Source organism: Phoca vitulina, unplaced genomic scaffold, assembly GCF_004348235.1.
Source record: "Phoca vitulina isolate PV1807 unplaced genomic scaffold, GSC_HSeal_1.0 scaffold26, whole genome shotgun sequence".
In the NCBI taxonomy this organism is placed as follows: Eukaryota; Metazoa; Chordata; class Mammalia; order Carnivora; family Phocidae; genus Phoca; species Phoca vitulina.
Window position 1 is genome coordinate 21,492,948 of NW_022589729.1, and position 21,796 is coordinate 21,514,743.

The 21,796-nt window shown below is 39.8% G+C and overlaps 1 protein-coding gene across 1 annotated transcript in view; it reads right to left on the reverse strand.

The window, feature by feature from the left end:
* The window catches only part of PPP1R12B (protein phosphatase 1 regulatory subunit 12B), a 209,702-nt gene that overhangs the window by 122,094 nt on the left and 65,812 nt on the right, over nucleotides 1-21,796 (reverse strand). Inside the window, exons 4-12 of the mRNA XM_032422320.1 lie at nucleotides 18,166-18,325; nucleotides 15,895-16,039; nucleotides 14,546-14,620; nucleotides 12,508-12,587; nucleotides 11,470-11,609; nucleotides 6,196-6,308; nucleotides 3,451-3,654; nucleotides 2,305-2,387; nucleotides 830-955 (exon numbers count right to left, since the gene is read on the reverse strand). Of these exons, the coding sequence (XP_032278211.1) occupies nucleotides 830-955; nucleotides 2,305-2,387; nucleotides 3,451-3,654; nucleotides 6,196-6,308; nucleotides 11,470-11,609; nucleotides 12,508-12,587; nucleotides 14,546-14,620; nucleotides 15,895-16,039; nucleotides 18,166-18,325 (1,126 nt within the window). The remainder of the gene's footprint in view (nucleotides 1-829; nucleotides 956-2,304; nucleotides 2,388-3,450; nucleotides 3,655-6,195; nucleotides 6,309-11,469; nucleotides 11,610-12,507; nucleotides 12,588-14,545; nucleotides 14,621-15,894; nucleotides 16,040-18,165; nucleotides 18,326-21,796) is intronic.

A 21,796-nucleotide genomic window follows, 5' to 3' on the forward strand; every position in this document is an offset into this window, starting at 1 on the left:
TAATGATGAAGCCCATGGCATGAAGAGGCAGTTGGAGGGGTTGAGTAAATAAAAGTGAAGAAAGAATTCAAGGTAAGAAATGAGAATCAGACTCTTGACATCAGCAGCAAAGTTCAAATTAAAATACTAATTAAGTATATCTTATAGTTTAATGGCTCTGGCAAAGGTGCTTTGCTTGCTGGCTGGTACATGGCAAAGAAAATAATTGCAGAAAAGAGAATATAGATGAGAAAAGGGGAAGGAAACCCATGTACCTTCTCTGCACCAAACTTGCGAGTTTCACATCTTGATGGATCTGAGGGCCATTAAAGTCATAAAAAAAAACAACAACTCAAGTCCCTAAATTAACAGGCTTCAATATGAAACTTCTTTAATGCAATTCAAAACTATCCCCGTTACCCACCCCCCTCACCACCCTATAGGGTCCCTCCCTTCCTCCCCATAAAAATGTAACTTGAGATGGGAACTACTCTAGTTTTAGAAAAAGGAAAGCTAGCTACTGGACAAAGGTGATTTAAATTCAGTCCTGCTCAGGGATTACTAGAAGTCACTTCCAGTTGAAGATTTTAATAGGACTGAGAGGAGAGAGTATAAATTCAGATCTGTCTGTGGTGAGAATTTGGAATTAGCTTACTTTAATTCAGTTAGGAAAATAAATTAATGTTAATTTAAAATTAGTCAAGATGTTACTCCCAAGAAATCTAAAAGTAATTCATTTTTTGATTCATTTTCGTGGTGCTAATTGGATATAAAACGGCATGCAATTATTACCCATCCACCCATGACCAGAGTGAAGAAAAATCATCTCCCACCCCATGGAACCTGGTACCTTTTCAAGTAGGTTGATACATAGGTAGAAGGAGCAACTGTCTGTGGAGTTTCACTTCCCTTTGCTTCATCCCTCCACAGCTGCCGTGTATACGAACCACTCCTCACTAGATTAACAGCTGATTCTCTGTAGAGGCATGAAAGAAAAATAAAACAAAGCACTGATTCCTACCACCAGTTTTGTCCACGATACAATGCAAACTGGGAGGGGTGCCTGGGAGGCTCAGTTGGTTAAGCATCTGCCTTTGGCTCAGGTCATGATCTCAGGGTCCTAGAATCAAGCCCCACATCAGGCTCCCTGCTCAGCGGGGAGTCTGCTTCTCCCTCGGGGGGGGGGGGGGGGTTGGGAGAGAAGAGCCAGGGACGGAAACTGTAATATGATGGCTAAAGAAATAGACACACTTTTCAAGTGATACTTGGTTTTATATAAACCTGTTTTCTGTATACATAGAGAATGGGTCAAGTATTACTACTGCCTGCTTTCTTTTATCAACTTCAAAGCCAACTAACTTCAACAGGTACCAAATCCTTATATCAAAGGTCTCCAATTCTTTGGTAATGAGAACTCACTTTTGTTTCTCCTTTAAAGGGCTTTACAAAGCCAACAGGTTGTTCATAAGTAAGCAGAGAAGAGGATGATGGGGAAGATGAGGAAGTCTGTCACAAGGGAAAGAGGTAACTACCACAGAGGAGGAAAAGAGAAGAACCTGCTAGAAGTCTACTTAGTGTTATAAATAAAAGTCGTCCAGGAAAGGGCTGTAGTAGGATTTCTAATTCACAACTGTTCACTCAGGGCCTTTGCGACCAAAGCTGCGGCTCTCCAGAGCAGTCCTTCTCAAACTTCAATGTGCATTTGAATGACCTAGAGAATTTTTGTTAAAATCCAAGTTCTAATTCAGCAGGTCTGAGGTGGGGCCTGAGATTCTGCATTTTTAACATGCTTCCAGGTGAAACCAATGCTGCTGGTTGGGAAGACCACACCTTAAAAAGCAAGGTTCTCGATCAGGTTCTGTTCTGAGATGCAGCAATACCTCAAAATCCTCACATTCATTTTAACTGATGAGGAAGACTTGAAATTTTATGTACATACACATTAGAAGTTGATCACTAATTAAATAACAATACCTTTAGTGTTTACCATGGAATAGGTCGTGTGCTAGGCACTAGGGGTCCCTGAGAAACCAGACATAGACCCTACCTTTACAGAGCCTGCTGGTGTACTAAAACAAATTCACCCTTGGAAGGGCCGGGGAAGACTTCCTAAAGACTTCCTAAATACCCAAGCTAAAATGAGAGCCTGAAGGGCGAAGGGCAAAGCAAGAGAGCAAGGGCTGGGAGGAGCTCTAAGCAGAAGGAATAAACAATTCATAATGTGCTAAGGGCACCTGCAGAGAGATGGCTGCAGAGCGATGGCCAAGGCATCACTATGCCTAGGAAAGTTACAGAGGACCATCTTTTGGACTGTATTAGGATTACCTGTTCTCCTTTTCTTCAATGTCACTTGTGCTGCTGAGCCTCCGGGGTGCTAGTGAACTAAAATAGCTTTTGTTTTCTCTCTCCTGTAAAATCAAAACAAGTAAGACACAGAGAAGGTACAATACTGACACAGTGTAACATTCTCGGTAAAAAAGCAGAGATCAATACACCTATATCATCTTATTTCTAGATCCAATACCAATTCTGGTTTGAGTGGTATTACAAAAGGTTACCTTTCAAAGGCTAATTCCTACCTCTCCTCCATTAAAAGACCAATATACAGGGAAATAATTCTCATGGGAAAGGCCAAAACGATCAAAAAAGGAAAACAGCAGCACAAATTACACAAAGCAACAGCCCTGCCAAGAGAGATGGAGCCTTTGAAAAGCCACAAACAGAAAGCTCCACTCTAAAATTCTTAACGAAATAAGCCTTATTTCTTCCCCAGCCTATCTTCTCTTTGAAATGCAGCTTCATGCACAACAAATATGCTGCAGAATTCATCCAACCAATATGACTCATCTCCTTGAGGAGTCTCCAGAAACACAATATTGAGCGGGGGACTACGGTTACAGGGCAGCCCTGACCCCAGAGCATCAGGTAAGCCCTAGAAAATCTGGAACCAAAAGTTAAGAAATAAAAATGCACTGATCTTGGATGATTATGTGGATGAGCTGTTATATATCTAGTAATGAAAAAAATAAGGCATTTAAACATTTTTTTCTAAGTGCTAATTTGCCTGAGCTTCATTAGGATCCAAAGTCCGGCTAAGGAACTTTGCTTCCAAACACTGAAACAATAAATTACTGGTATTGGTTCAAGGGAACCTTAGGCCATGTCCAAATTTTCATGTTTCTGACTAAATTTATTTTATTTTATTTTATTATTTATTTGCCCTACGTAAGGAGGGTAAGGAAGAATGAACATAAGATATGCCAAAAGATAAAAGGTTTTTCTTTTTTGGCCGAGTAATAATAGCAAGCAAAGAGCTAACTGATTAAACTATCAATGTGCCATCTCCCTTTAAAGACTTTGTACTTCCAGAATCAAATCAGGGACTAGAACACACTTTCATTTGCTCCTGAGAATGAATTTTCATAGATGGGAACTGCCCAGGAACTCCCCCGTACCCTGCCTAAACTGCACCTTATCTTTGTTGTCCAGCAGAGCAGAAATCCGAGGGCTTGATGATGACCGGTAGATGGAAGAGCCTCGGTCCCTTAGAGCTTCCCTAGAATTGGCCACCTCACTCAGCATGTTGTGGCTGCCAGTTTTTCTGAGTCCCAGTCTCCACGAAGAAGGAGATTCATCTTTGGGCTCTTCCGGCTTATTAAAAAGGCTGGAGGAGAACTATGAGGGAAGAAGCAAAGAAAAGAAAAGAAAAGGGGAAAAAAAAAAAAAAGGTCCTGATGATTCTTTTCAGCCTATTTGCCTTTTCCCACACTGACTAAGTTCAGTGAGGCAACATAAGGCAGTACAAGAACAAATACATGGCAGGCTTTCTGCCAATGTTCCCTTCCTCACCTGGCAGACGCTAATAACCGCTCAAGACTGCCTTTCTCCCTGAGCCAGAAATAGTCTCAGATTCTTAACAGCGCTCCTACTGACAGAGTTGCTCTCTGAGAAATTAAACACTATTTGCTCTCTTAGCAATGAGTACTGACCTAGAACACCAGGAGATCCACGTTCTAGTAAAAACATCTTCTCTTGCTTGACTCACTGTGTAACTGAAAATGGGACATTTTACTTCTCTAGGTCTCAACATGCTCACCTGTAAAATGGTGATAATGAGCTAATTCCTCCTTATAATATGTGGAGACTAGAAAACACAGATGTATAAGTATGTTTTAAGGTACTGTGATAAGACTGTGGTAAGCTGACTTAAGTTAATACTAATAAAAATACTAAAACTCACTCCACTCAAATTCTAATTGCTTATTTCAAGAAAATAGTTTATTTGATCTTGAGCAGCAGTTCCAAGTGTTTCAGATTTCACCGAGCAGCAAAATTAAAAAAGAAGAAAAATGGTAGAAGTCATAGAGTTGCCATCTTTTAGATTTTGCCAGGAGAACATCTTTCAAAAACTTGCTTACCATTTCCATCACTATCATTTCATTAAAAAAAGAAAAACATTTTAACCTCAGAAAAGAAAGCTTTCTGGAAAGCTTACATTGTCTTTATCTCATTTTGCCATAAACCACAGAAAACATCATAGACTAGTGTTAACCAACAAACACCAGTCTGAAGTAACTGGTCTTTAGAACTGCAGTCAACAGTCCATTCCTGGGATCTGGGGGACCTCTGCAAGATGGCTTTGGTCTTACTCCAGGTATCAGGCCACCTTTACTGCCTGGTATAGTGAAAATGCAATAAATACTAAATCACTCGTCTCCAGCTCACACTCAGATTTTCTCTTTTAATTAGTCATCTGAATATATATATTTATGTACTCCTTCCAGCTGTAGAGGCTCAATCATGTGAGCTCTTTATAAGCCACCCTGACTCTGAGAGTCACACACACACTCTCTCTCTTTCAAAAATAAAACAAAAAAATAAAATAAAATAAATTAAAAGAAAGCAAGAAGTCCAGTCACACCTAGAAGCAGTGGGAGTATGTGAGGTACAGCTAAATGCCGGAGTGAGGAGTGAGGTCTGTGTCCTATCTGAGACATCTCTACAGATTCAAAGTGATGCTCATAGGAATAAATAAGCAGCCAGGGCTTTGTTTCCTCATCTCCACAATGATACCATAATCCTGTCTTTTCAATTCATGAGGCACTAAGAAGATCAGTAAGTTAGTATCTATAAAACCATAGAGTTTTTTCAACAGCTTTCTTCCCAAGAACTCATTATCAATTCTTAATCTCAAAACTAATTGTATCCTTTGTAGAGCAAGGTCATTATTCAACTCTGTCTCACTGACTAGAAGCCTATAGCTTCTCAGAAGCCTGGGCCAAACTGCAGGAGGAGGTGTCTCTGGTACCTCAGCAAGTTCTTTCTACCTCTGCTCTCTACTCATTATGAGTACTACCAAGACTTCACTTATGAAAGTAAAATTTTAAACAAGATGTAAAAAAAAAAAAAGGGCATAAGTCATCAAATCAATTAATACTGAATGCTAGGGGCGCCTGGGTGGCTCAGTCGTTAAGAGTCTGCCTTCAGCTCAGGTCATGATCCCAGGGTCCTGGGATCGAGCCCCCCATTGGGCTCCCTGCTCTGCGGGAAGCCTGCTTCTCCCTCTCCCACTCCCCCTGCTTGTGTTCCCTCTCTTGCTGTCTCTCTCTCTGTCAAATAAATAAATAAAATCTTTAAAAAAAAAAAAAATACTGAATGCTAGCTATCTTCCTAACCCAGTCTGAGCTTTATATATACTTACCTACTTAGCCGTAGATACGAAGAAAATAAGCAATGGACAAAATTCTTTGGTCCCAGATCACTATATCCTATGTTATCTAAACACATTGTACCCAAATTTGTTTGGTGATGGATTTATAGCTTTTGCAGGCAATGTTATAAAAGCAATGTTTGTGCACACCCCCGCCCCCATCCATACCTTGAAGTTCTAATCCCCAGTGTGACTATAATATTTAGAGGTAAGGTGGCTGTCTGCAAACTAGGAAGAGATTCCTCACTAGGAACTGACTCAGCTAGCCCCGTGTGACACAGTTAGTCCCGTGATCTTGGATAGCCCAGCCTCCAGAATTGGGAGAAATAAATTTCTGTTGTTTAAAGCCACCTGGTTGGTGGTATTTTGTTATGGCAGCCTAAGCTGACTAGGACAGGCAAGATGTATCTGTATTATCTTGCAAGAATGTATCTTTAAGGCCTTTCAAACTGTATGTAACCATAGTAGGAGAAATATAATATTCAAATTAGTTCCAAAATACTCACTCTCCTAGCTGAAGAGGCAGAGAAGGTATTCTGAGCCGGTGGTGGTATCTGTTCCGTGATAATACTCTTGCTTTCAGAGTTGGAATGGTTGACAATGGCTTCTGGCTTTTTATCTATTATTTAAGACAAGAGAAGCAACAAGTGCAAGTATGAAAACCTTATCTGTGTGTATGTATGTACTTTTCTGCTAACAGAAAAGGTTTACCCATATCAAAACAGATTATTAGGGCCATGTAATTCTTGGACTCAAACTAAAATGAAATCTCTAGCAAAGTTGCCAAAAGGAAATAAACTCAATGGTAAAATTCCTTTCTTGGTAGGCTCCAATTCCCAGATATATAACTGAAAACTTTCTCCACATTATGTATCATATATAAAATTTGTCAGTAAGTACATAATAAGAATCTACTCTGTTTTGGGAGATCGGGCAGGAAAAACCAGATAGATCTTGCTTTCTAGGTAATTATAATCAAGACATGAGATAAGATGCATAATGATAATAGTAACAATAGAAGATCATATATAAGTTAGGTGCTAAATTGGTTGAGTTGGATCAACGGGGCTTTATGAGTTCAGAGTAAATCCTCTGAGGGAGGAAACAACAAGGAAAGATGCCATAGAGAAAACTGGAAGACAAATACCGACTGGCAGGAGGAAGAAAGGGTATGAGTAATGAATCAGAAATCAAAATATACACATCTGTTGGTCAGTAAATTTAAGTCTAAGCAGGCCTAATTTAAGCAGGCCTAATTAAAGTAATGAATATTCTTGGGATTACAATAGGAAATAAAGGTAGAAAGGATTACAGAGGATATTGCGAGTTAAACTACAGAAGTGTAGTAGGTAAACCCTCTTAATAAATAACAGTAGTCCATGTTATAGGGCCATCAAGTGGAAACCCCGTCTGTCTTGTTCACTGCTACATCAGTGCCTGCACCTAGTAGGTGTGGTGGGGCCTTCTGATCTATGTACTCTGGAAACAGGGCCCCAGAGTAATCCACCTATGAATTACATGACAAATTTATGCCACGTTTTAGCTGTGTGACACTGGGCAAATTTACTTAACATATATGAACCTCTCTTGTCTCACTGATTAATCAGGAATTTTAATTCTTACCTACGAGTTGCTATAAAGTCTAGAGATAATGTTTTTAAATTGCATCGTTCAATGTCTGGCCATAATAAGTCCCTAGTAAACAGTAATTTATTATTAATGTTATTTCTTGTGGTTATTATGAATATTCAAGGCATTCTTTAAATATTATCTGAATATCTCTAACCCCAAGAAGTATACCTTACTACCCAAATGTGACAGATCATTATAGTAAGAACTCCCAATGAATCTATACCCCTGTGTAGTGGCCTCTCAGATTGACTCTGGGCTTGGCAATGTGACTCTCTATGGCTACTGGGATATTAGTAAAGTGACACAAGCAGAGGCTTGGAAAGTGCTTGTGCACTGAACCTTGCCCTCTCGTCTTGTGGAATCCAACCGCCGTGTGAAGAAGCAGGGGACAGTCCACTTGATGAACATGGCCCACTTGCCTCAAACATCCTAACCAACTACCAGAAAGGTGAGTAAGGCCATCTGGGACCAGCCAGCCCCCAGCTGACTTACCAACTGACCACCAACACATGAGTAAGCCCAGTATTACCACACGGAGGAAAGAAAAGCCATCCCAGTGAAGCCCTTCCCAAATTGCCAACCCATAGAATTGGGTTTATATAAATAGTTGCTTTAAGCACCACTAAATTTGAGGATGGCTTGTTATTTATCAATAGATAACTAATATACCAAATGTTTAAGTCAAATAAATAAAAGAAAGGGGAAAATAGAAATCCAAATCAAACTGCTTACATTCACCTCAAAAGAGAATTAGTATTCTTTACAACTACATTTATATGTAAGACATATGAAAACTGTCATTTTATGAGGTTGTATCTGTGAATCTTTAAAAACAGGATAAATGCATTCAACAAATACTTGTTCAGTACATACATAATGTGTCAGGCATCATTTGGAAAGGTTTAGACATAATCCAGTTCCCCATATTTTTCCAATATACATTTATATATAATGTATATTTATAGGGACCTACCATATAGAAGGCCCAGTGCTAGGCATTATGGAAGACAGAAAGATAAACAAGACACATAATACATTTCAGTGCTTCTGAAACTTGCTGGTAGGGGAAGAAGGGAGGAGATGAGAAACAAACAGAAATAACGCTACTACTAGGTAATGTAAGTAATATAAAAGAGGTTCAAACAAATAGCTACCAGTCAGAGGAGGGGAGAAAGCTTGTATCTGTGATGATAAGGCTTCATAAAGGAAGCTGATTTAAGCTGGGCTTTGAAATATGAGTAAAACTTCAACGGGCAGAAAGGAGCAGGGAAGCGTGCTGGAACCATCTAGCTTCTGCCTACATCAGGCTACAGAAACTGCTGAGATTACCAGACTCCCTAAATGCTGTCTCTTTCTTGACCTCTCCCTTCCCACTCCTACCCTGGCTTTTCTTTCTTTCTTTTTAGGATTTTATGTATTTGACAGAGAGAGAGAGAGAGCATGCACAAGCAGGGGGAGTGGAAGGCAGAGGGAGAGGGAGGTGGAGGGAGGAGGAGAAGCAGGCTCCCTGCTGAGCAAGGAGCCTGACATGGGGCTCGATCCCAGGACCCTGGGATCATGACCTGAACTGAAGGCAGACGCTTAACCGACTGAGCCACACAGGCAGCCCCCTACCCTGGCTTTTCTGATGCAGAAACACATATCCTGGTTTTCCTCAACCTCCCTTCTTTGCCTCTTTTTACTTCCTAAACAGAGCATGCCCCACGATGCTTTTTTGTACATCTTTCTCTACAATCTTTTCCTTGGGAAATCTTGTCCTTTTCCACACCTTTAGCTTCCACCTTTTAGGCAGATAATTTCCACATTTCACTTTGCCCCTGCTACTCTGAGGAGTCCCAGATCAAAGTCAGGATCTCAGGCACACCACTTGCCAGCTATGAGACCCAGTTTGCTTTACCCCTTACAGGGTCAATTTCCCACTCTAAAATGTGGTGATAATACATCCCTCAGGGTGTAGTTGTAAGTACATTGTAGAGTAAAAAGCACTACCCAAATGTAAAGTGTTGTTATAATCCCGCAAACTAAATATAATCTTTCTTACTAGTGAATACCACTGACAACATTTATCTCTCTCATGTGGCATGTATTTTATTCATGTATATGCCTTCCTATTCCCCTGTATGTCCTAGATGTATCCAACAAAGAGCATTTAATGAATGTGAATGCTTGTCCTGTGTCGGGCATCATGCAGAGACCTAGGAGTAAATGATAAACCTAGAGTTCTCAGCTGAAATGATGAGTGTTACAACAGAGATAAGTATGAAGTGCTAGAGGGAAACAGACAGGGGAGCAATTATCATGGGGTGGGGGAACAGTGAAGTGGTCCACTCCTTTTCACTTTTTTTATACAGGAAAACCTAAAGAAAGGCTTCTTCATCCTGGTAAATCCTATAGCTTAAAACAGAAATCACTCAATAAGCATTTGATGGTCAGAAATGAATTTTAAGGTGCAAATAAATGTTCAGGGGTAGGAAAGCTCAGGGCATGTTTGGGGAAACCAAGCAATCCAGCTTGGCTAGTAGATGACACTGCCTGTGGACAGCACTGGAAAGGTCAGCCGGAGATAGATCATGAAAGATCCTGAAAGTCAGGTTACAGGACTTGGGATTTATTCTACAGGCAAAGATGGGAGTGGGGAAAGTGGTCGTAGATGGCTTCTGGACAGAGGTGTAGTATAACCTAAGGGTGCTGTGGGTGTTTTACTCCAACAGCAATGTAGAGATGGGCTGCAGGGACCAGAGACCTGAGGCATGGGTACATATCACGAAGCAATTGTAGTAGTTCAGGTAGCTCCCTCCCATTTTTCTAATACCTTGGTAGTTAACAAAGTGATCTAGCACAGAGCAAGACCAAATAGAAATACTTGAAAGCTTAAGACATGTAAGTCCTTAATAAATAATAAAAACATAAAAAAGATGAACATTTATAAATTTTGATAGGTACTACACTAGCATTTCCAGAGCAAGCTGTGCCTGCTTAATAACAGAAATTCAAGGCTCCATGAGTAAAAGATCATCTCCTATGCTATAAACTTAGTTGGTGCCTATCTTCTCTACACAATCAATGGTCTCTAATTTCCTTTGGTGACATTCAATGAGCTAATACTAATACTACTGATACAAGCCAGTGAGGGTAGGACACATGTACTGTAAAAATCTTAGTTATCATTAACTTCCAATTATCCATGAGAGCTATTCTGTTGCAGGTGAACCGCTACTCAGTAAAACCCAGTATGTCTTTTCTCAGTGTTTGCCAGACTGTATATCAAAACCTATGGCTGCTTCTACAGCTTGGGGATCTGACCATGTCCAGCACCTCACTCTCACTATTGGGTTTCCTGTCTTGCCATATAATAAACTTAAGAAGTGTCATATGAAGTATATATAATATTAATAACAGTCATAAAGGTAAATATGATTTTGTTCCTTCTTCAATCCCCACCTCAGGAATTGAAGGAGCTTCATATAATCAGAAGGAAAATGAAAAGATCTTGGGATTTTGTTTAGGGAATCAGATGAACCTGAGAACTAAATGCAAATTTTCACCAGCTGGTTAAAGATACTTGACCAAATATGACTCTGCAAGATCTCACCTCCTCAGTCTCTTAGCATACTGAATTTTGGAATCTGGTCTCTACACCCTACCAAACTGAGGTCAGACAGTTGGCTCCTTTACACAAGAATTTCTGGGGGGCTCCTGGGTGGCTTAGTTGGTTGAGTGTCTGACTCTTGATTTCCACTCAGGTCATGATCTCAGGGTTGTGGGATCAAGCCGCCAGTAGAGCTCCACGCTCAGTGCGGAGTCAGCTTGAGATTCTCTCCCTCTCCCCCTCCCCGCCTGCTTGCAGGCCCATGCATGGGCACTCTAAATAAATAAATAAATAAATAAATAAATAAATCCTTTTTTTTAAAGGAATTTTTTTGCGCCTTATCATATGGCTACATAGAAACCAATACACATATTCTAACCTAGCTCATAGCTTTTACAACCAAGTTTTCACTCAAAATTTGGTATCTTATCTTTGAAAACTAAACTTAAAGAACTTAAAGCTCTTTTTGGAGCCCTCTGAGGCCTCCTAGCTCTGACAAGCAGTGATCTCCTTGCATTATGGAAACAGAGGATCTTTACTATGAATATCTTTACATTACCTCCTTCCTTCTCAGTTTCTGACTCAGAAGCTTCATCTTCACCTTCCTCCTCCTCTGAGCTGGAGCTGCTAGACTCTTTGCTTTCTTCCTCCATTTCTTGGGACTTGGGTACCTCTTCTTCATAAAGCATCTTCTCTTTGCTAAATTAAAGATGACAATTTGAGTGTAACTCAGAAATGGCAAACTATTTAAGTTCACTGACAATCAAGCATAAGGAGAACAAGTCTATAAACCTCTGTGTAGAAGCAATAACAGAAATACTTCAAATCCTTCTTTACATTCTTCTGAATCCTTGGGTTTTTGCAGACTAAGGTTCAGTATTTGACTTTAGAGTATGACTTAAGTAGATCTAGCCTGTTCAACACACAGGAAAAAGGAGGGCTATGAATCTTGACAGTGATAAAGCAGATAAATAGTTTTAAAAAGTCATTTAACAAATGTTTACTGAATGTTTATTACCTGCCAGGAATCATGCTAGGCCCTGGTACAGTGGTAAACAAAACACACATGGTCCCTGAGTTCATAGAACTTAGAGTTAGGGATGTAACTAGGACTAGGAACCCATAAGCTGGGGGGAAAATGTTGTACACTGTCTCAATTAATTTCTAAATTTAAAACACATTCACCCGGGGCACCTGGGTGGCTCAGTCGGTTGAGCATCAGCCTTTGGCTCAGGTGAAACCAGGGTCCTGGGATTGAGCCCCCCGTCCCCTGCATCAGGCTCCCTGCTCATCAGGGAGTCTGCTTCTCCCTCCCCTTCTGCCCCTCCCCCTGCTCATGCTCACACACTCTCTCTCAAATAAATAAATAAAATCTTAAAAATAAATTTAAAAAAAAAACACATTCACCCACCCTCAGTGTCTCCCCCATATATCAATGCCACCTCTTTGTCCCTCAAACATCCCACATGTTTAAAGATCATTTGGCTTAAATCAAACACAGTTTCCTTCCTGTATAAATTCTCAAGCTATGTCATACACACATATGCAGCCAAACACAGCAGAGCTCATCCCATTTCTCAAGTCCTGAACGTCTTACTTCTTAAAAAGTCCACTCTGCAACTTGCTGTTCAGGTCTGACTCAATGAGCTTATTCCGTGTCTCTTTTTCACTTCGAAGCTGGAAATTGAAAAAACAGAGAGGAAAGGGAAGAAGTTGACTATTGGTAAAAATCAGCAGTGATGAGAAGAACTCAAAATGGTACTGTCATTCTGAAGAAAACAAGACCAATACCAAAAGGGGAAGAAAGAACTGAGAAAAAGAGAAACGCATCAGTTGGGTCTCCTTACAAGATAATGACAAAGAAAAATCCTCATCCAAGGTAAGAGAAAAACCATGGTGTTAGAGCTTCAATAAAACTGCTCATATCAAATATCCAAACCCAATCTTCAAAAAACCCTGGCTTCTAGTGCAGGCCGGCTGGCTCATTCAGAAGACCATGTGACTCTTGATGTGGGGGTTGTGACTTCAAGCCCCACGTTAGGTGTTGAGAGATTACTAAAAAAAAATAAGTAAACTTAAAAAAGAAAAAAAAAAAAGCCTGGCTTCTGATGGATTAAAAAAAAGGGAAGGAACTTTGAAAAAATTCTTTATGGCCACATACCGAATTAGGTTAGCAATAGTTCTCAAGAAAAAAACAGGTACCAAAGGGGAAATAAGTCCCTAGAATAAATTGTCTCGTATTTAGATACATGCTCTAGACAAAATGAGTTTATATTCCTGGACCCAAAAGTTATGCAGGGAGCAAAGATAAGCACCATTCCCAGTGCAGAAATGTTATTTAGTGAAAATATTATTTATGTTCAAAAACCAAACCATGCTGGGTAAAGGATACATAGAAACTCTCTATTATTTTCGCAACTTCTTCATGGGTCTAAAAATTATTTCAGAATGATAAGTTTAAAACACAACAAAAACCTAACTAAACAAAGCATACATCTTAGGACGGCCAATGCTGTTAGATAATAGCCCCAGTACTCTGTGTGGTGAGTCCCAAGTTTTAGCCTAGATTCCACAGCTCACCAAAGAAAACAAGATGAACTGTTAAGTTGTGTTTGTCTGAGCTTTATATAGGCAATTGTCCCACTAAGCCTTGAAGTAATGGGGATCTTCACTCTACCAGTCCAGACGTGGTGCTGAACATGTGTGAGGTGAGATCCGGTTGATCTGTCCCACCACTGAACTCCATTGTTATTTTTTTCAGAACTGCTCTAAGTTTCTCTCCTTTGTCTAAACTTGAGTTCACATGCCCTGAGCCACAATTCATGCAAAGAAAAACACAAAGGAAAGCTAGTGATTTTTTTCTGTCCCACTCTATTCAGACATCAGCCCTGATCATCAGTAGCTGATCTTTATTCTCCTTGTCCAAATTAATCATCCCACTTACAGATAGAAAAAGTGAATTATTCACTGTTTATCTGGATATTGGGTGGGTTTTTTCCTTCTGCAGTCTGTACATGGGTACGATACTTAGGTAGTTCTCCTACCTAGCACCAAGCAACAGAATGGTACGTGCAAGCAAAGAATAAAAGATTTAAAATGAGAAGGGAGAGGAGGATTGAATTCTGGATATCTGATGAATCCTGAGTAAGTATGAATCACTGGCCAAGTACTGTCCAATACCAAAAGACAGGTTTAGTTTTGTGGCCTTGTTTGCTTTGTAAGAAAGAAGCAAATTCCTCCCTGTAATGAATTTACTTTAAATAAACATGCCCTTTCAGTCAATAAGAGGAGAAAAAAGTTATGAGATGTCCTCTACCCTGGTACTCCCTATTTGGAAAAAACTCTGATTTGAATATACCACATTCATTTCCTAGAACTCAAGGGTAATAATTACTTTGTTGTTCTCATCATTTTTGACTTTCAGCTGCTTGAAGGCTATCTTATAATGAGTAAACTTTAACAACAATGGTTTCTGGGATATTTTCTAACAGACTGTTGCTAGTCCCTGAAGTGAACAATTATCATCTCTGGAATGTAGATATGTCCATTTCAGCTCTCAGGAGACATAACTAAAACAAGGGATGAGATACCCGCACTGTTATAAAAGCTTTTAAAAGCATTAACCAAAGACTTACCACATTCTGTTTCTTCTGGAGCATCTCCAAGTGCTCCACAAGACCCTCATCAGCCACATCAAATGGTGTCTGGCCCTGGCAGAGAAAAGGGGGTACCATGATCAAAAGAAAATAGAAGTAGTGATTTTGTGACTTTATCAGAGAACTATTCAATACTCATTTTATGCCTTTGTTCCAGTGAGAGCTGCTTCCCTAACTTATCTACTCTACATTATAATAATGCCTTCATCTATCACAGAGAAAACGTAACAAGAAACAGCATGTCTGTTGGGGAACCTGGGTAGCTCAGTTGGTTAAGCGTCTGACTCTTGATTTTGGCTCAAGTCATGATCTCAGCGTTGTGAGATTGAGCCCCGCATCAGGCTCTGTGCGTGGAACCTACTTAAGATTCTGTACTACCTCCCCCCCTTACCCACTCACACTCTCTTCCTCTAAAACAAAGCAAAACACATCAAGTCCTTTAAATACATGTTTTTATATTTAATAAAACAGTATTGAGGAAATCACCACATTATCTCTAACGCTTACTGCCTCTTGGCATATAATCAATTGAAATCTCTACTTGTACCTGTTCTAAAATGGTCTTAATTTCTATAATAAATTCAATAAGGGGCTTTTAAAAGCCTCAGAACGGGGTCCAGGGCACATGTGCACTAAAGATTAAGTCACAGCAGTTATCTCCCTTCAAGTGAGAGAAGAGTATCTCTTTTAGGAAACATCAGCACAGCTCAGGACCATAACCCATAAACTGGGGATGAAAGCTGGGTTCAGGAGAGATGTGAAGCAGATAAGAACATCTACTAAATAAAAAGCCATGTCTCTGGATTCCTAAAAAAAAATCACTAGGTGTAGGGATAGGAGTTCTAGGGCCTCTAAAGTTGCTTGAAGTGAGGCTGAATAACTATTTTCAGCCAGACTCAAGGATCTTTGTCATTATAATGTTTTTTTTAATGACTGGATGAGAGTAGAATTCAGCTATCAAAAGTCTTTGAATTAAAAATAAAGTAAAATAAAATCTTTCATACTTCACCATAGAGAGCAACCTTAGGATTTCCCAATGCTCATTTTTCCCAAGGGCAAATATCTTTTTTTCCTATTTATTTTAGGGGCTTCAACATAAATAGAATCAGAATGCTGATCAGTAGAGTTTTATTTTACATAGCAAACATCTCTGTGTTGATAATGGGGCAGGGGGGAAGGGGAAGGGTGCAGGGAACAGAGCCATAGCTACCTGTGATGTATATTTCCCCAGACAGTGAGCCTGGCCATTTAACTGAGACTTCAAGCCTTTTGTTCTAGAGACCCAGATACCAATTTCACTGCCCTTTTAGAGGGTCAGGCATACTAACCAATTTGTTCCTGATATCCATGTCACAGAGTGCTTCTGCCAGGATGGAGCAAGCCTCCTTCACTCCCCAGTGTGCAGCAGCATGGAGGGGAGTCCAGCCATCGTAATCCTGAACATTGAGTTCATAGCCAGCCTGGATTAAAAGCCTAAGAAGAAAACCCCAAACAAGACACTTATACCCTCTATATTACAGTTTTCTGCCAAATAAACTATCACCTAATTGATATTCACTTTGGCCCTGAACCACCGGGAAACTGTGATTACTTCTGTCCTCTAAGGCACAGCTCGGGCTTCACGGTTCCTACACTGAGAACCTATCACAGAGAGCAGTTATCAACCCGCTCTGAAAGGTCAGAGTGTATTTCCTAGGTACATCCATGTGACACCACACGAGAGGGGTATTTAGAAAGGTGTATCCCTTTGAGATTCACCAAAGCCTGATTAAATTTGCCAAACCACACAACCTGTTACAAGGTGTGTTTTCCATTTCCTAGTGCAGGTAGGAAAGAACATCTAAAATGAGAACTCCCATCAACAGTGTAAGAGGGTCCCGTTTCTCCACATACTTGCCAACACTTGTTGTTTCCTGCTGTGTTAATTTTTGCCATTCTAACTGGTGTAAGGTGGTATCTCAATGTGGTTTTGATTTGAATTTCCCTGATGGCTAACGATGTTGAACATTTTCACCCAATGTTCATAGCAGCAATGTCCACAAGAGCCAAACTGTGGAAGGGCCGAGATGCCCTTCAACAGATGAATGGATAAAGAAGATGTGGTTCATATATACAATGGAATATTACTCAGCCATCAGAAAGGATGAATACCCACCATTTGCATCGACATGGATAGAACTGGAGGGGATTATGCTAAGTGGAATAAGTCAAGCAGAGAAAGACAATTATCATATGGTTTCACTCATATGTGGAACGTAAGCAATAGCACGGAGGACAATAGGGGAAGGAAGGGAAAACTGAAGTGGGCGAATCAGAGAGGGACTAACCATGAGAGACTCTGGACTCCAGGAAACAAACTGAGGGTTTCGGGGTGGGGGGAAATGGGATAGCCAGGTGATGGGGATTAAGGAGGGCACGTGTTGTGATTAGCACTGGGTGTTATACCCAACTAATGAATCACTGAACACTACATCTGAAACTAATGATGTACTGTGGTGGCTAACTGAACATCAAAGAAAGAAAAAAAAGGAAGGAAGGAAGGAAGGAAGGAAGGAAGGAAGGAAGGAAGGAAGGAAGGAAGAGAAAGAAAGAAAAGAAAGAAAGAAAGAAAGAAAGAAAGGAAGGAAGGAAGGAAGGAAGGAAGGAAGGAAGGAAGGAACTCAATACTCTTCAGGGCACTTGACTTACGAACTTTCTAGTTGATCTTTCCAGGATCCCATATGTTTACTGTAGACTCTCAAACTTCCAACTCTGTGAAGTATTTGCAGGGACTTCTTGCTAACTACAAAGCTATAATCTGTGTGCATGGAGGAAGAAAGGTATGACTCCTGAGGCCCCAAACTGCACTGGCCTGATTGAGGTTACCCATATCATGGGCCTCCAGACACCTTCTAAGAAGTGAGCAGAATATGAATGCCACTCTCAGGCAGAAACAGTATACTAACATACTGCCACACCTATTAGATACCCCATATTCGGTGGAGTATGAAGCACTGGAAGAGTCTGGCAACAACTATGCACACAAAGCTATTAGCTGCCCATGTATTTGGGAAAGCCTGTCAACAGTAAGCACCAGAAGCTACCTAAAGCATGTATGGATGTAAGAAAAAATGGAACAGGTAGAGCAGTAGAATCCAAATCCCTCATATCAGTTTAACTCTCCTACTCTAACTGGACACTGCACACTCAAGATCTGTACCCTTAATCTAAAGAGCCCAAAGAAATTTTCTATGTCCAAAAAGGACCAAAATGATCACAAGTCTGTCCTGTATTACACATCACCAGAGGAGAAGATTATAGGGATAGTAATGATAAATCACAGCACTGGAAGAGATCATGTAAGGTCATCTTCTAGGCTAGTGTACCTCAACTGTTTCCTATCATACATGTCAGTGAGAAACTCACGTGACAGTAGGAGGGTGGGAGACCATCTATGGATTAATATCAGCAAAAGAGAAGAAAAGACTGAATGATCAGAGAGGAAAACAATAAAGGAAGAAACACATCATAGCTGAAAATCTATTTCATCCCCTGCTTCCAAAACCCAGCTCATCTTCTCCCAGTTTACCAAACTCCTGACTGATGTAAACGGACAATACCTGAGGACCTCAGAGTAGCCCTTGGCAGCAGCCACATGGAGGGCTGTGGCCCCTGAGCGAGGCTGCCTTACATCCTCTAGTTTCCCGCTGTTGAGCCACTGGCGGGCATCCTGTAACATCTGTTGTTCCTCTTCTTTTCGTGACTGCTCTAGATCAACTCCTGCAGAAACCAGAGAGCCAGCATTACTCAAGGCCCATTTAAATCTGACAGGATATTTTCCTTAGATTCTAAACACATCATAAATAAAACTGCAAATAACAGTTTAGTCATCAAGTTGGGTATTCATCAAATTTACTCTTTATTTAGAAGAGCAATGACATTTATACACATACTAGTAGTTTTACCAGGGTTAAACCATCATTTTAAATACTGTGTGATGGCAGATCCATTAAAGGAACACACTTAAAATTGAAAACAATTTTAAGAACATAAAGACCAAACTGGACATTAGTTTTGTATTATAGTATTTGTACAATGCTATACACTTCAAAGACCTTTTACATGTTACACCATTTTAGTTTCCCAACAATCCTTTGAGGTAAATATAATAGATATCACTATCACCATTTAACAGACGAGGAAATAAACATAGAAAGGTTAGGTGCCTCGCTCAAGGCCATAAAACACATTAGAGCTGTAACTAGAACTCTGGCATCCTAGGTCCCTGTCTATTGTTCGTTCCAACTTACTACTCCATAAGATTGGTATAAAAAAATATTGGTTTCAGGTATGATATACTTTAAAAAAATAATCTACCTCTAATGTTCACTTCCATATGTAGGGAAATATACTGGCTTGAAGCTATATAATCTAGAGCAGCTGAGTAGGTCATGTGCAGTTAAAACTTCCAAGGGAATGTAGCTTTTGTTTTGCTTTAAAACATTATAGAGGAACTCCAAAAAGCTCCTCCCTTTAGGCAGCAACTGTCCAACATCTGTGCCACTGAAAAGGGGCTGGGGCGGGGCATTCCCTCTTATATAAAATAATGACATGATCAATTCACAGAAATCAGTTGCATTTCTATATACCAACAATGAGACAGAAGAAAGAGAAATTAAGGAGTCGATCCCATTTACAATTGCACCCAAAACCGTAAGATACCTAGGAATAAACCTAACCAAAGAGGCAAAGGATCTGTACTCAGAAAACTATAGAATACCCATGAAAGAAATAGAGGAGGACACAAAGAAATGGAAAAACGTTCCATGCTCATGGATTGGAAGAACAAATATTGTTAAAATGTCTATGCTACCTAGAGCAATCTACACATTCAATGCAATCCCTACCAAAATACCTTCAACTTTTTTCACAGAACTGGAATAAATAATCCTAAAATTTGTATGGAACCAGAAAAGACTCCGAATAACCAAAGGAATGTTGAAAAAGAAAACCAAAGCTGGTGGCATCACAATTCCGGACTTCAAGCTCTATTACCAAAGCTGTAATCATCAAGACAGTACGGTACTGACACAAAAACAGACACATAGGTCAATGGAACAGAATAGAGAGCCCAGAAATGGACCCTCAACTCTATGGTCAACTAATCTTCAACAAAGGACAAAAGAATATACAATGGAAAAAAGACAATCTCTTCAACAAATGGTGTTGGGAAAATTGGACAGCCACATGTAGAAGAATGAAACTGGACCATTTCCTTACACCATACACAAAAATAGACTCAAAATTTGGTTGAAAGACCTAAATGTGAGACAGGAATCCCTCAAATTCCTTGAGGAGAACACTGGCAGCAACCTCTTTGACCTTGGTTGCAGCAACTTCTTGCTAGACACATCTCCAAAGGCAAGGGAAGCAAGGGCAAAAATGAACTATTGGGACTTCATCAAGATACACAGCTTTTGCACAGCAAAGGAAACAGTCAACAAAACCAAAAGACAACCAACAGAATGGGAGAAGATATTTGCAAATGACATATCAGATAAAGGGTTAGTATCCAAAATCTATAAAGAACTTATCAAACTCAACACCCAAAGAACAAATAATCCAATCAAGAAATGGGTAGAAGACATGAACAGACATTTCTGCAAAGAAGATATCCAAATGGCCAACAGACACATGAAAAAGTGCTCAACATCACTCGGCATCAGGGAAATACAAAAATCAAAACCGCAATGAGATACCACCGCACACCAGTCAGAATGGCTAAAATTAACAAATCAGGAAATGACAGACATTGGCGAGGATGCAGAGAAAAGGGAACCCTCCTACACTGTTGGTGGGAATACAAGCTGGTGTAGCCACTCTGGAAAAACAGTACAGAGGTTCCTCAAAAAGTTGAAAATAGAGCTACCCTATGACCCAGCAATTGCACTATTGAGTGTTTACCCCAAAGATACAAATGTAGTGATCTGAAGGGGAACCTGCACCCCAATGTTTATAGCAGCAATGTCCACAATAGCGAAACTATGGAAAGAGCCCAGATGTCCATCAACAGATGAATGGATAAAGATGTGGTATAATGTGGTATGTGTACACACACACACACACATACACACACACACACACAATGGAATATTACGCAGCCACCACAAAAATGAAATCTTGCCATTTGCAATGATGTGGATGGAACTAGAAGGTATTATGTTAAGTGAAATAAGTCAATCAGAGAAAGACAATTATCATATGATTTCACTGATATGTGGAATTTGAGAAACAAGGCACAGAATCATAGGGGAAGAAAGGGAAAAATGAAACAAGATGAAACCAGAGAGGGAGACAAACCATAAGAGACTCTTAATCTTAGGAAACAAACTGAGGGTTGCTGGAGGGGGGGGGGGGGGAGGGGATGGGGTAACTGGGTGATGGACATTGAGGAGGGTATGTGTTGTAATGAGCAGTGGATATTATATAAGACTAATGAATCACAGACCTGTACCTCTGAAACAAATAATACACTATATGTTAATAAAAAAATACCCCAAAAAATGACATGTCCCAAATACAAACATAGCCATTCAAAGAGTTCTATACTCATGAACAGGCTTTATCTGTGCTTGGTCTACTCCCTTCCAACTCACTTCCTAAATGAAAACCTGTGAGCTACCTAAGGATTATCTGTCTGATTTGGGGAGATTGATGGGGTGAAAGGGTAAGCAATTTATTTCTTTTTTTTTTCCAGAGTCACTGAGATATAACAGACATATAACACTGTGTACATTAAATTTGTACATGTTGATTTGATACTTATATATGCAAAATGATCACTACAATAAAGTTAGTTAACAACAGTATCACCTCACATAATTATCATTTCTTTTTTGTGCTGGAAACATTTAAAATCGCTTAGTAACTTTCAAGTTCATAATACAGTATTGTTAATTAGTTACCATGCTGTACATCAGATCCACAGAACTTATTTTATAACTGGAAGTTTGTACCCTTTGACCAATATCTCCCCATTCATCCCCACCCCTAGCCCCTGGAAACCACCATTCTACTCTCTGATCATACATTTGTTTCTTTCTCTGTCTGACTTATTTCACTTAGCATAATGCCCTCAAGGCCCACCCACGTTGTTGTACATAGCAATATTTCCTTCTTTCTCATGGCTGAATAATATTCCATTTTATATATATATATATATATATATATATATATATATATATATATATA